Source organism: Strix aluco, chromosome 3, assembly GCF_031877795.1.
Source record: "Strix aluco isolate bStrAlu1 chromosome 3, bStrAlu1.hap1, whole genome shotgun sequence".
NCBI lineage: Eukaryota > Metazoa > Chordata > Aves > Strigiformes > Strigidae > Strix > Strix aluco.
This window is the reverse complement of record NC_133933.1, coordinates 9,730,177-9,745,482: the sequence shown is the minus strand read 5'-3', so window position 1 is coordinate 9,745,482 and position 15,306 is coordinate 9,730,177. Positions and strand designations below refer to the sequence as shown.

General features: G+C 49.0%; 1 protein-coding gene and 1 long non-coding RNA gene across 2 annotated transcripts in view; one reads left to right on the top strand and one right to left on the bottom strand.

Annotated features, from left to right (window-relative positions):
• Window positions 1-3,773: 3,773 nt before the first annotated feature.
• Window positions 3,774-6,064, bottom strand: LOC141920491 (uncharacterized). Its single transcript, XR_012622353.1, has 2 exons — window positions 4,866-6,064; window positions 3,774-4,207 (listed from the first exon to the last, which is right to left on the bottom strand). It is a non-coding gene; the product is annotated as an uncharacterized LOC141920491 (long non-coding RNA).
• A 2,608-nt stretch (window positions 6,065-8,672) lies between these two features.
• The window catches only part of SLC1A4 (solute carrier family 1 member 4), a 44,808-nt gene continuing 38,174 nt past the window's right edge, over window positions 8,673-15,306 (top strand). Inside the window, exon 1 of the mRNA XM_074817284.1 lies at window positions 8,673-9,205. Within this exon, the coding sequence (XP_074673385.1) occupies window positions 8,673-9,205 (533 nt within the window). The remainder of the gene's footprint in view (window positions 9,206-15,306) is intronic.

The window sequence follows — 15,306 nt, the reverse complement described above, 5'->3', positions numbered from 1 at the left end:
AATGCCAAATTCTATTCATCACAAAGGAGGGAACTGCACTCGGTGGCTGAACAGCAGCCTCGGAGGATAGAGACAAAGAAGCTGTAACGCTTTCCTAAATCAGTATTTCACGGGTATAGCAAACACAGCAAGTTTTTAGTGGTTTGATACTTTACACGGGTGGTTAATACACCCACTTGGTGAATCAACCAAGTCAGAACACATCGCTGGCCAGATGCCATATTCTGCAGTAGGTCAGATGCAGCCCCGGTAGCTACCTGCCTCTCACTGCCCTAAAAGAGACTTACACAGTCCTGGGGTCTTGTCATAAATGGCCAAATACTTCTTTTCTTCAACAGTGTCCTTCTTATACCAATCAGGTATAAAGTTAATTTTTCAGGGAGGAGGGGAGGGCTCTACGCTGACCACTGACATAAACATTATTTTGGATACCCCTGATAATGAAGTATGGCTGTTACAGTAACACAGCATCTGACAACCTCAGAGGTGCGGTGCTAAAATACCAGTCTGAAAAATGGAAGTACCTGCTTTCTCCTCGGCACTTTTACTCCTGTTACAGCATTACAGCAACACACACACACACAGAGCAATTGCTCTTTGCTCCAGGCTGGTTACTTTTCTGCCTAATCCATGCACAGCCGTCAGCGGCCTTGTAACTACTGGCCGTGCTTGAATCTGCGGGCACGGACCTTGGCAGCAGTGCATGTAGCACTGTTACTGCTGAAGAACAGCACAGCATCAAGTAGGGAAACAACTTCTCTGGTCATGAGCAGCTGCCTTCCTTAGCTCCTGTGTGCTGACTCTGCTGCCTCGGCTGTAGCTGGCAGAGGAGAGAGGAGTTTCCACCTTTCATCAATCCGTACCATGCTCTTGTGCTCCAGTCTCAAGGGGTACAGAAGAACCAGGAAAGGTGCAGAGGGTGACAAAAACATGCACTGAGCTCTGTACAGGACTAACAACATCTCTGGAAAAGAGATGATGGGGTTCAAAAAAACAGCAGAAAATTTTGCAGGAGGAAAGCGCACGGAAGGCTTTTAAATCCAAAGGACTGCACCTGGAAACATCTGAGCTGCAGATTGTTGGATGCTTGGAAAGTATTCTCAGAAAATATCACATGTTCTTGTTTTGATTATTCCTGTGTTCTTCCTTTCCAGTATTACTCTTCTTACAATATTTTGGTGCTCTTTTTGCATGACCCCAAGGATCTCTACAGCTGCAGTTACTTCTCAGAGACCTGCTCGGTCCACACATTTGCTCCCACGGCCCCTTGGTGTGGCCACTGTCACACTCCTGCAGCAAGCTGGGGGCATAGGAAGACATCCTCACAGGCCAGGAGGCAAAGGGCAGCTGCACGGTCCCCTGCATTCCCTGGCAGAAGCTTTGCCACTCCTGTTGGCTGTCATTCCAGTTTACTGTCACCCATAATCAGGGATACAGTATTCATTGTCATACTGTAATCAGGGATAAAATGTGTAAGGATAGAGATTCCCCTTGCTGCTTCTAGCCACTGAATCACAACCAAGGTTCAGAAATTGCTCATGCTTTTTCCTCTCCCTAATGTAGCTTTTTATAGCATATTCCATACAGCTGATGTAAGTCAACGCATGCTCTGCTTGTGTATTAATCCTCGAATGCCAGGCAAATCCTCAGCTGTCTAACTTACCCGCCTCCTGCCACTGGCCGGGCGCTTTATCAACCCACAACCATGGGAGAAATCAGCAGGCACTTCTACTTGGAGCACTCACAAGTTCTTCATTCGAGCATGTTTCCCATAGTTGAAACCCTTGTTTCCCTTGCTTCTTCAGTAGCAAAGCTCCACCATGAGAGGAGATCACACAGCTTGTTTTCAGATCAGCCCAGCTTGTTTTGAAAAGCCTGACCTTGCATTTCCCCTGCCAGCTAGAGGCAACGTCCCCTGCTAGGACAGGATGTCACACATCCAAGATCTTGAACCTCTGTGCTCATTCTTGCCCTTTTTTCCTGCTTTTCCCCACTTTACCCTCAAAGAAAAATCTCAGGGAGGCCCTACGAAGGAGAATATGCCATTTTTCTTGGAAGGTGAGTTGGGGCGCTTCTCTTCCAGCACATAACAATTTGGTTTTCTTCATGTTTGTACATTATTATGGTTTTGAAAAAGGGGACAACACACCCAGGTTTAAATTTACTCCTGTCTCAATTTAGCGCTCTTTCCAGAGTCATTCAAAGGGGTCTTAGAGTAAACAAGGTGCGTGTGGGGGTATTATTCTATATTTTTCATCTTCTTGCTGGTAAAACTGCATGTGCCTCTGGAAGATAAAGTTAAATATTTACCCTAGGTCAACCATCCCTGTCTGCAGAGTTTATATTTTGTTGGAGTTTGGGCAAGCAAGTGGTATTTGCAAAATTCCTTGCCTGCCTCTGCTATTAGAAAATGCACTCACAAAGGCCTTTTTTTTTCATCCTCAGAATATTTTCTGTCAGGTGTGAGAATTTACCTGGCCTGGAGAGACAGTGAATCCATGTGTGACTCTGTGGTAGGATTGTGTTTGGAACTGGCTTAGTTCTGTTTCTAGCCAGGAACCTACATGCAGCAGGACCTGAGGAATATTATTGGGATCTAGCATCACAGAGGGCCAGAGGGTTTTCTTTCCATGGTTTCAGGTGTCTTGAAAACAGGCTTGTTCTGATAAGTCCAGGTGTCTGCATGGAGGTGTTTGGTCCTGCATCCAGCTTGAGATGGGGTGAGCAGGTCAGTGGTGGAGCTGGGAAGAGCTGAGGAGCCCACTCCATGTTCCTCCCAGAGGCAGGCGGAGAGCATTTCTGTGATGGGGCTGGAGTCTGTCCAAATTGCTTGGCATCCCAGGCTCAACAAAGTCATCTTGCCAAGCTAAAGTCTGCATACCAAGGAAGTGCTCTAGGCCTTCCTGCCTCAGCCAGCATGCTGTGGCTCTTCTGAGAACTTCATTTTGCCTGGTGGAAAACAAGTTCTCTCCCGCATGCTTTTCATGTATTCTCCTCAGAAAAAGGCCACTCTGTAATACAGCCCCTTGGGACACTGCAGGCTGCCCAGAGCATCTCTGTTGGGATGTTTGGGAGCATCTTTATTCAAGCTTGTCTTGAAAAACACAAATAACCAAAAAACACATCCCCTTTCTGCCCTCTTCCCTTTCATCTTTTTCCCTCCTCCCCCCACCATGACTTACAGGCATCAGTCTTCAAACTACTTCAAATCAAAGCAGTCAAGGGAGATGGACTGATTAATGATAATTTTGTAAGCCTACAGAGGTTTCTGTTAGGTCTCCCAAGAACAGAGGGTAAACAGCAGCCAGACCCAAGGAAGCTCCTGAAAGCTGCAGACGACCATACTGGTTTTACAAAGGGGGAGATAAGGTCAGGAAGCCAGAGGGAAGCGGAGGCGGCAGGATGAGTGATCACTGCACTCCTGCTGCACACAGCTGGTATGTGGTTTTGTAGGAAACATCACCTGAGGCCTACTCTAACCTGTGCCAAGAGGGCACGTATCAGATGTGAGGCTCAAGGAGCTGCAAGCAGCTCTTTGAAAGCCTTCCTCTCCTCCCCTAGTAAAGAAATTTGTCTGATTTCTTTCAGACTTTGTGTTGACCTTCCTTAGGTGTGGGAAACCTCCTCTGCTTCTTATGGGCTTTTCCACCCTCTGAAAACAATGTCATTTTTGTGTCAACAACTTAATATGTGTTGATGAGACCCCATGAGTGACTGAGAAAACACCCACCCGATGAGTTTATTGTCATCATAGACTATCAAACACTAAGGCTGTAGCAATTGCTAGTTTATTTCATGGGCCTTGCTCTTTCAGAAGTATTTGTTACATATAGTCTATTATCCTTGTGCTTTGTGGTAGTACATACTAATACCTAACATATGCAGTAGGACAGATAGATACAATGTAGTAATGCAGAGTGGATTCCACTTTTTCCTTCCCCAAAAAACAAAAATCTCAAGGCAGAAGTTGTCTTTAACACCTTCATTTCTGGCTGAGATGAGCAGCACTGTGCAGTTAACAGTCAACTCTGACTTTCCCCAGAGATCACAGCTGTTGTTATCCAGAGGTTTTATATTATTAGAGGCCACCATGAAGTTCAGAGCTAGCTCCAGATGTGGATGTCCTCAGGGTCAGTGTACATTTATATTTTGGAGGTCGGGACAGAAAAAAAGTAGGAAGCAGTTCAGCTGCCAGGTTAAATCTCCTCTGAGGAACAAAAGAAATAATCTTGAGTTTGTGATGTTGTGTGAGTACAATATATACAGAAATCACAGAGGGAGGAAAATAATGGTTTTCTATGATATGGTTACACAGTCTGGTTTTGGTGAGACCTGCATTGTAAGTCAGGGGTGGGGCGTGTCACAGGACAGAAATTACCAGAAACCTGGGTATCCTAAACCAATTGTCTAGGTCTCCTCCATACACAGTGGAGCACGGTAGATACACTCATGGGAATTTCATCTCATCTGCCTCAGACACATCTTTTAAAAGGGGTGACCTTCCCTATATCTCTATTGACCATGGAAAAAGCAAGAATTAGACATGAAATTTCTAGGTGGCAACAGCTAGATTACATAGATCCCATCCTAAGTGCCCATCCCACTGATTCGCAGCAAGATTGTGGTAAAGGTTAACGCTGGGAATGGATGAGCAGTAGGAAAAAGGAATTGTAAGCCTTTCCTCAGAGACATGTCTACATCAACTTCCCTCAACAAAGTGGGACCTTTTCCGAGGGAATCAGCTCAAAATGAGTCCTGTACTCTGCTTGCTTGGTGCTGAAACATAGAGGGGAAGGACCTGATGCCCTTACAGCTGTCCAGATTCTTTCATTCCCTTCACCGAGGCTGGAATTTCAAATACCCACCATCAAAAAATGCTATCAAGCAGAATTTGACTGGAAATCAGCAGGACCTCTTCCTTCCTGGGCCAGTGGTGAAAACTGTGTTGGCTGTCTCCTCACCAAAAGCAAAAGGAATTTTAAAATTTTATTTAAAACAAACAGGATTTTTTTCCTGGTTTTCGTTTGTTTGTTTGTTTATTTGCTATTGCCTGTTTATGATCCCTCCGATGATTTATGGAGGAAGCACTCTAGCCCTGTGCAGGTGAAAGCCATCTTAGACAATAAATTCTTCAAGTTGCAATAGGTAAAGTCAAAAACCTTAATTTAGAAGCACCAGCAGGGTGGACATTGGAAACATACAGACTCACTCACTGGAAAGCTCCCAACATCTACAAGCGCTGAAATGAAAACATGACACAACGGATCAGTCAACGGTTACTACTGAATAAGTCAGTGGGCCTCAGAGTTAATCACTGCAGCCATCCATGAACTCTCACAGGGTGCAGAAAAACAGTTAGCTTTGCCTAGAATGTCTTTGGGATGATGTCCATTCATGTAGTGGGAGGTTCACATGCTCTATTGTCTTCTTCTTGGCAAAAGCCTTGTCATCTGAAGATACGTTAGGAGAAGAAGGATAAATTTGAACCAGTGTTTAAATAGGAACATCAAGAGAAAGAATAAGCGATGGGAAATTGGGAATCCGAATTCTCATGGTGTCATTGACCAGGAAGCTTGACACAAGCATCCTTACATCAAGGCGTCCTTCACGAAGGGTTGGCTATCCCCAACCAGCCTTAGCATGGGTTAAAAAACTTGCAGTGGGATCTATGATTTCGGAGATGTGAGTTTCTGCAGGTCACCTGGCTGTTCTCGTGGCACTGCTCTGAGCAATGTCAACCCTGCAAGGACATGGGGAGATCCTCCAGGGGAGAAGGACCCTCCTATTGATTCATACTATTTTAATGCTCTATTTTAAGGCTCTAATTTTAAGGCTCTATTTTAACTCTTGTGCTGGTCTCATAGATGTGCTGCTACAGATGAGTTTTCTGATTTAATATGTTCTCTGTGTTCACACTTCCCTGAATTTCTCCCCTTGTTTGCATATGGGAACAGCATTTCTGCTCATTGTTTGGTTTTAGAATATTTTTTCAACTGAAACAGAGAATAAAGACTTCTATATTTTTGTATTTATTTTTTAATTTCCTGTCGTCCTTTCTTTTCCCCTTTTCTCTTCCCCTTTTCATGGAAAGAAAAAAGGGTGAGACCGAGAGAGAACAGCATGGAAAAATGGGAGGGAAAATGAAGCATGACATTTTCACAAGGTATTAATTAAAAATCCTTTTTAGAAACCATCCTTTCTGATGGGGAAAGAAACAATTATTTTGGAGGGTTAATTGTTTATTATTCGCAAATCTATTTGCAAAAAAAATAAAACCAATTTTAGAAGACCCATGTAACTTTTTGTTCTTTTGAGGTTGGTGGAATTTAGTATCTTTGAAATTGTTTGCAGATACTTGCTTTTCTCTTTAGTTTAATCTCTGTTTCCTCTCTCTGCTTATCCTAATTTGGTGGAATACTCATTCCCTGACTTCCACAAACCAAGTGTTCCTCAACGGGAAATTTATCAGGAAAAAAAAAATAAAATCAATAAGGATATGCCTGGTATCTTGAGTCAAATTTCAGTGCAAGAGCAAGCTGCGAGTCAAGACTGCATCAGGCTCTGAGGTGGGTAGTGGTGGTGGCAGTTGCTCGCCGGTGGTGCCATTACCTATTGCAGGACACCTATTCAGGCGGCGTCAATTCCCAGGAGATCCAGCCATGATGTAGGGATCTTCGGGTCTATCCACAAGGCTGGAAAGCAGAAAAGTCTTATTAAATGGGGATTATTGCCCCATCACGCCCTGTCAGTCTCTTTAATTAGTCCGGTCTACTCAAAAAGCAAATGCGTGGCTGGTTGTTTTCACAGCACGTTTTCTGCTAGGCTGTGCTTTGCTGATGTCAAGGGAATGAACTGAAATGAAGCCCCTTCTAAAATCCAAACATCGGCTGAAGCTCGTGCAACTGGCTCTGTGAGTCAACACAACTCCAAGGCCCTTGCGGATTTGAAAGCCCCAGGTGTCCTTTATCAGCCCCTCATACAGTCAGAGACATCGTCTGCACCTCAGACAACCTCCTCGTGTGACCAGACGGGGGTTTCAGCCCGGTTCCTCAAGGAGCATGCCGGAGCCCATGTGTCTGTGCCACCCTGCCACCGATGAGCCCGTGGCGGGGGACGGCTTTGACTGTGGGGATGGGGAGCACAGCCACCACCTGTCCTGATGCAGAGGATGGCTCCTGCCTCTCTGAGAGGTTCCTGGAGAGAGGAGGGGGACACTGAGGGGGCGTGTATGAACCATAGGGACACTGAGGGGGCATATGTGAGCTGTGGGGACACTGATGGGGACATGTGTAATCCATGGGTACACTCAGCAGACATGTATGATCTGTGGGGACACTGAAGGGACATGTACACGCCATGGGGAGACTGAGGGAACATGTGTGATCCATGGGGAGACTGAGGGGAACATGTGTAAGCTGCGGGGACACTGAGGGGGACACTGAGGAGACATGTGTGAGCTGTGGGGACACTGATGAGGATGTGTGTAAACCATGGGGACACTAAGGGGACATGTGTGAGCCGTGGGGACTCAGGGGGACACTGAGGAGACACATGTGAGCTGTGGGGACACTGATGGGAATATGTGTGAACCATGGGGACCCTGAGTGGGTATGTGATCCGTGGGGACACTGAGGGGACATGTACAAGCCATGGGGAGACTGGGGGGACATGTGTGATCTGTGGGGAGACTGAGGGGGACACTGGGGGGATGTGTGCAAACCATGAGGACACAGGGGGGCCATGTGTGATCCGTGGGTATGCCTAGGGTGACACTGAGGAGCATGTGTGAGCTGTGGGGACACTGGTGGGGATGTGTGTAAACCATGGGGACACTAAGGGGACATGTGTGAGCTGTGGGGACACTGATGGGGGCATGTGTGAACCACGGGGACACTGAGCGGGCATGTGATCTGTGGGGACACTGAGGGGACGTGTATGAACCGTGGGGACACTGAGGGAATGTGTGTGAGCCATGGGGACACTGATGGGGACATGTGTGAACCGTGGGGACACTGAGGGAACATGTATGAATCATGGGGACACTGAGGGGACATGTGTGATCTGTGGGGACACTGAGGGGACATGTATGAACCATGGGGACACTGAGGGTATGTGTGTGAGCCATGGGGGCACTGGGGGTACGTGTGTGAGCCATGGGGACACTGAGCGGGCATGTGTGATCTGTGGGGACACTGAGGGGAGATGCGTGACTCGTGAGGAGACCGAGGGGGACACTGGGGTGACGTGTGTGAGCCCCAGGGACACCGAGGGACACCGAGTAGACGCCTGAGGGGACACGTGTGAGCTCTGCGGCACTGCGGAGGACACGGAGGGGCTGCGTGCGAACCGTGAGGACGCGGGAGGCTCCGCGGGGGCGCGGCGGGGACGTGCGGGGCCCGCGGGCGGCGATGGCGCCGCGGAGACCCCCGGCAGCGCTGGCGCGGCCCGGCCGGCGGGCTGGCGGGGTGGGGCCACGGCCCGGGGTCCCCTCCCGCGGGCGGGGCGGGGCCAGGGAGGCTCCGCCCCTTCGCCCTCCCGCTGGCGCGCGGCCGCGGGGCGGGGCCTGCCCGTCCGTCAGCCGGTGGGGCAGTCGCGCGGCTGGCGGCGGCGGGCGCGTGGTGCCGCGCGGGCAGCGGACGAGCGAGGAGGGCGCTGCCGCCGCGCCGGGCAGCATGGAGGCGGCGGAGGGGAAGGCGGGCAACGGCCGCAACGGCCACGCGGAGGGCCCGGCGGCGGCGGCGGCGGCGGAGCGGGGCGGCGGCGGCGGCGGGGGGCGGCTGCGGGGCTGCCGGGGCTTCCTGCGGCGCAACGCGCTGGTGGTGCTGACGGTGTCGGGGGTGGTGGCCGGCGTGGCGCTGGGCGCCGCCGTGCGCGGGGCGGCGCTGGGCCCGGCGCAGGTGGCCTACCTGGCCTTCCCCGGGGAGCTGCTGCTGCGGATGCTGCGGATGGTGATCCTGCCGCTGGTGGTCTGCAGCCTGGTGTCGGGAGCCGCCAGCCTCGACACCCGCTCGCTCGGCCGCCTGGGAGGCATCGCCCTCGCCTATTTCCTCGGCACCACGCTGCTGGCCTCCGGCCTCGCCGTCGCCCTCGGCTTCATCGTCCGCCCCGGGGCCGGCGCCTCTGCCCTCAACGCCCCCGGGCTGGGGCTGCCGGGCGCCGTGCCCACCAGCAAGGAGACGGTGGACTCCTTCCTCGACCTCGTCAGGTGAGGCCGCCCCGCTCCCCCCACCCCGCCCTCCCTCCTTCCCGCCCTCCCCGCCGCCGCCGGAGGATGATGACAGACCCGGCGGTGTTGCACGCTGCAGCTGGGGAACCCCCCCCTTCCCCCCGCCCTTCTCGTCCTCCTCCTTCTCCTCATCCTCGTCCTCCTCCTCCTTCTCCTTCTCCTGGCTTATACAGAGGCACTGCTTTCTGCCCAGGTACCTGCAGCCCAGTCAGGTACCCCCCTTTATTTTTAATTTTGACTGGGTGGCTGTGAGGATGAGTGCAGGCTTGCTCAGAGCTCTGGGTGCCCGGGCCCGTTTTTGGTCCTGCCTGGAGGGAGAGCGGCTCCTAGGTGCTCGCTGCAGGGCAGGTATGGCTTTGCCTGGCACCTTCTCCTGCCCCGCTGCCTCTCTTGCCTGTATCCCGCAGGCAGGGCAGGGCAGCTTTCCTCATCCCTCACACACACCTTTTTCTTTTATTCCCTTACCCTTTATTTAGTCTCCTCACACAAATGCCAATCTGCCTTTTATAGTGCCCTCCGGTAGGTGTGGGCATGGAAATGCCACCCTGTATTCCTATTGAGGACGTACCCTAAACACAGTCTGGCATGAGGACAAGCCTGTATGTTTGTGAGCTTCACATCCCACCTCTGCACCTTGCAAAGACAAGACTCGCATTCCTCAAAACTACCTCGAAGCAAGGCTTCCACTTCTAGCCAGATTGTTGTCTTTTTGTCTTACCCTTATTCTTCCTTGAAAAGTTGCAGACTTTGCCTTTTTTTGTTTTCTCAGAGCCCATGTCTTGTTGAGATCTGTCCAGCTCTGTAAGAGAGGAACACTTACACAAATGGGGCAGACATCCAGCCAGCTTTTTGAGTGTCGGACTTCCAGCTCTTGTGCTTTGATGAATCTTGGTGCAGAACCCCAGATGTGAACAACTGATGTGTTTTGTTATCCTGGGTCTGGCTCTGCCACTTTGTCACACCTGAGTAGTGTTGGGCAGTCATGGAAAAGTGTATTACAGGTGTCTGAGAAAAGCGGTGGAATAAAGGAAAATGGGGGAGCAGCAGCTGAGTCTTTCCCAGTGAGCGTAGCTGAGGGGGTGATGGGAAGTGATAGCGCATCAATAGGGAGCATGGAGGTTTGCCAAAACATTGGGAGATGAACGGGTGTGGAGGTGGTAGATGTTACCAAGATGCAAACAGAAGAGTAAGGGAGGTGACCTGCGTACCAGCGAAGCGGCTGGAGAGTTGTGCTTAGCAGATATCTTTGTAATTGCAAAGCTGAGTGGGGGATTTTTATTTAGACTGTTTGCTTTGCTTTTATGAGTTCAGTTTTTCAGCTGAGAGACTTCTGTGGTCTGTTTGGGTAAATGGATGTGGCAACAAAGAGAAGAAGTTCTTAAAAAAAAAAAAAAAGGCAGCCCCAAACTGTATTTACATGTTAATGTCCTTTTCTCCCCCAGAAACAAGTATGTTCCCTTTGGACAGAAAGTAGGCCTGGTTTGTCCCATTGGCAACCACATACTTCCTGTTCTCAGCCCACCTCTCTTAAGGACCAACAATTAAGGATCTTTCTTCAGGACCAGCAATTCGTGACAGCATGTTAAAGAAGTAATAACAGAACAGTGAGAGTAGGTGGCCTGGCTGTGAAGGGGACATGGAGTTGAATGGAAGTGTAGGCAGGTGAAAGAAAATTACAAAAAAAATGAGTTGGCACGAGCAGGAGAGTTGGGAAGGTGACTGTAGCGGTGGCTGCCCCTGGGTGCATCCTGACGTGGCTGCTGTGGCTAGTGTTTCATTCCTGTGTCGCCACACAGCATGGAGTAAGATGTAGCTGAGAAACAGGGCAGGGATGCTTCAGTGAGCTTCGGGCTGTGGGTAACATCTGTGAAGCTGGGAGCAGAAAGCTGCTTCTTGATGTGAGCTGTAAATGCAGGTGGAGAGTTCATCTTTGAAGGGGTTATAATGCTGCTGGGGTTGAGTCCTTAACTCCAAAGTAACGCTCATAATGATGAGACTTGGGTAAAGCATGCGGGTTGCAGAGTGGTTTCCTTCTGGGAAATGAGGGGCCAAGGGGCTCTTCTCCTAATGCTTGTACAGTGGGCTGTGAATTCAGCTTTTTCTTGGAAGGGCTGTTGCAGCCACATTGTTGGGCAGTCCAGTTCTCACAGCAGCGACAGTGAAATCCAGTCCAGAAGAGATGTAAATGGCCATCACTAAAACTCCCAGTCTTAGCACAAACCCCTGACAGACCCAGGGATGGAGTGAGTTATGTGATTTTTCTGCAAATAATACCTCTCTCCCTCTGCCTTTTAAATTTTTTTAAACTGTTTTCGAAAATGTGGGTGTTCTGGTTTGAACATCAATCTTGGTCTCTGCCCTGGTAGAAGGTACCAGAGTAAACTCATCTTCAGTTAACAAGGTCTTGAGTCTATAGGGCCTGGAGGACTGAAAGCGTTGCCTTCAGTGTGGGTGGGTCTTGCAGCATCTTGCTCTTTGCTTTTCCTTTTCTCTCTTTTGGTCGTGAAAGTTTCTATTAGACGCAATAAAACTTTGTTTTCAATTGTGACACAAGACTGTGTCCTTCAAGGCTTCACTGCTCAGTTTCAGATAAAAGGTAAAAATGAGGCGCAAACGGGTAAACTGAGTCCACCTACAGACTGAATGCAGATGTAAACGTGGCCCAAGGAGGAAACAGCAAAGAGGAAATCGCAGCTGTGAGTCAGTATTTGCCATGATTTCTGCAGGGGTGACACAGGGTGTCCTTTCCCAGGATGCAGATCCTTCTGCTTTTGGGAAGTGTATTAGAGACCAGAGATGTTGCTTTCTATTGTCGCAGTGATGTCTGGAGGCCAGCTTAATTCTTCATCGTGGTTTTCCATTTCCAAGTCTAAAGCTTCCACACAACCATGCACCTATGTGTGCAGACACGACCTCTGGAGATTTATCTTGGGCTTGGTAGCAAATGAATGATGACTCACTGGTGAACTGAAAGGCTGTCTCTGTTTTGTTTTGTCCACTGACCATAACCTCCAGGTTTAATTTGTCTGCCTTCCTCTGGTTGGAGGTGCTGGAGCACCCTCCTGGCTTCCCTTCTGGCAAGTGCAGGAGGCAAACCTTGAGCATGCCTGGCCGGTGCTTGGTTGGGCACCCGTCGTCCTCTGTCCTCTGCCCCAGGCCACTGTGTGGGGACAGCAGAGCTGTCCTGAGGGTGCCTTTGTGCCACACAGCAGGGATGCTGATGGCCCATCTTATCTCAGGTCTGTGGAGCTCCCTAAAAGGTGAACATGGCCAAAGGCAGGCAGAGAGTGCAGCTCAGTGATCATGGGGAGGGATCCAGCAAGAGTTCAGAGGTGCTTCCACAAGGCTGATGGCTTAAAAAAACCCCAACAAACCAAAAAGTGAGGTGTGCTCTGAACCCAATGGGGGACCTTGGATTTCTTTAACTCATCCCATGTCAGTGAAGAAAGACAGGCTTTTCCAGAGTTCAGACTCTTACATGAAGCCAAGCTCTGGAGCACTCTTACTCCATGTGATCTTAGCTGAAGGTGGACCTTGTGAACATCTCCAGAGCATCTGGCATGGAGAGCAGCTCGGTTGTACCAAATAGGTGAGTGCTGAGTGCCAGCAAAAGAAGGGAAATTTTAGAATTTCTAGTTTCATCCCTTACTGGTTTGGTGGAGAAGGCAAAGCAAGAGTGCTTGTCATCTCGGCTATGAAGTGGGTAGCAGGTGGAGGAAGAGGCTAGCTGTGATATGGTGGGCTCTGGGGCTCAGCACCCTCCTGGGTAGGTGACACTGCAGAGAGCCAGCTTGGCTCTGATCGCACTGGGCATCTCACCAGGGAGAAACAGGTGAGGAGGAGAGAGGTGGTGACAAGGAGGTGACTCCAGCCACTAGCTAACACAGGCCACCTATAGCTTGTTGGAAAGTGGTTGAAGCAGCAGGATCAAGTGTTTTGCAAGAATCTATTGATTTGTTAACACTTTTGGCGGGCAATTGTCAAGACTGCATGTTTCGATAAGGTCAGAGTTTTGGTTTAGCTCTGATTTATATTTGCTGATTCAACACAATTAAACAGATTCACCAGGAACCTATTGATCCTGTCAAAATTTCCAACAGCAGGTGATCCTGGCATTTCATTTCAGTGAGGCCAATGTTTTGCTGTAATTTTATACAAAAGATTAAGTAGAAAATCTCACTCATCAAAAAGGAACATTTCAATAATATGTTTTACAATATATTTTTAGTGGAAAAAAAGGTCTGGAACAGGCTTTCTTTGCCCAGTTTGGGGATGAAAACATATTTTGAAACTGTGGAATTGGCATTGGGAAGGGAATTCTGTTTTTAATCCAGCTGTAGCTGTAACAGTCTAAGGAAGGAAGAAGGTAGTAGCATCATCTGCTTTTTATAGGAAGGGTAAGCAGAGGTCCTCATATCTGCCCTGAGCAGTGAGGTCAGGGTTTCTCGAGCTGCCAGGCAAGTCTGCAAAAGCATTTTAAATTTTATTGCTCCTCGCTGCCCTTTCTGTCTCTCTGCCAGAGGTTACCAGCTGTGCTGCCAAAGGGAGTACCCACGGCGCCACCAGCAAGCCGGTGGGTTGGCTCCGAGCGCCTTCGGAGCGGGAGGGAAGGCAGGCATGAGCTTGAGCACAAGGAGAAGCATCGGTCGCATTCTGCTGGCCGGGCTGCAGAGCAGATGGCCAGGGTGGACCACAGAGTCCGGAGCACTCATGCAGTGACCCTCGCTCAGGCATCAGTTGCTCCAGCAGCACTTGTTTCTTATAGCCTTGGTCTTTCTGGTGAGTCACCGAAATGCAGCAACTGTGAAGGCTCTCTCCGAGATCGCAGTGTGGAAGGAGAGCAAAACTTGACTATTAGGAGAGGAGGGGGTGATGCCACCTTCGTAGTGATAAATAGAATAGGAAGTGGCCAGGGAGCAGCTGCCGTTGCAGTAACGGCGGGTCCCCCAGATAGGCTAACCACATAGCTGGATGGCTAGCTCTTAGCTCTGGGGTACTCTCAGAAAAAAGGGAAGTTGTAAATATTACTGTCCACCTCTGCTTGTGTTGCTTTCTGAGCCTGGATTCTCCCTTGAAGTATAGGGATTGCTGACTGATTTTTGTAGAAAGAACTCAATGTTTTCATTCATGTGCCTGCACTGTCTGGTGGGTATTTTTAGGAAGCCTCCTTTCTTTTGTTCTTTATATTCATTACCTTTTACTATTTACTGACTCCCCCCAGTTATGTTTTATTTTCCAAGAAACAAATAGGCAGACTGGATCGTCAAGACAAAAAAGTACCCAATAGCTGCTATAAGTAAACACATTTTCAAGTTTTTCTGTGTTATAGCAAATGCATTCACTCAAATATGTTTATGCCCAGGGCGTGTATGGTGCGTCCACACACATATCAAAAAACAGATGAGGAAAATTGTTGTGTGATATTGAATGAAGATCTTGGGACAGAAAGAAAAATAAAGGTACTGGAGCAATCAGAACTGGGCTCTAGCAGGTTGCCACAGATATCAATAAAGTTGCTGTCAGTGGACTCCTACTGTTGAAAACACTTCATTAAAAAAAAAACCAAACCCACAACCCCCCACCTAGGAGATAATGCAACACAGAGTATTTTTTTTCTAGGCTTCCTCACAAAAATATGTTTTCCAACAGCAAAGTTCTTGGCCTCAAAAGTGGAACCTTTTTGTAAGAAGCAATGCAGGAGGAATGCGTAGTATTTTAGGGTTTCGTTCTGCTTGCCTGGACTTCCCTTCATGCTTTTGCTGCCAAAGTTGTTTGCAGAGCTCTGTCAAAAGAATCGTTTAGAAACAGTTACTAATAATAATCCCTTACACATGCAATGAAGGAGTTCCTGTGCCATCCTTATTCTGCTGGTGGAAAGATACAGGGTAAGGAAGAGAGGAATTTGCCCGTAATATCAAAATTGAGAAGGATGGGAGCTACAGCCCCTTTTTGCTCCCTTTACAGCTCTTGGTTTCCTTAGTCATCTAGGATTCTTGGTATTGGATGCTGCAGCTGAACTAAGGTTTCTCTTACAGCAAAAACACAGTGAGACCTTCTTGCTAAATTCTGTTAGGGGAGTA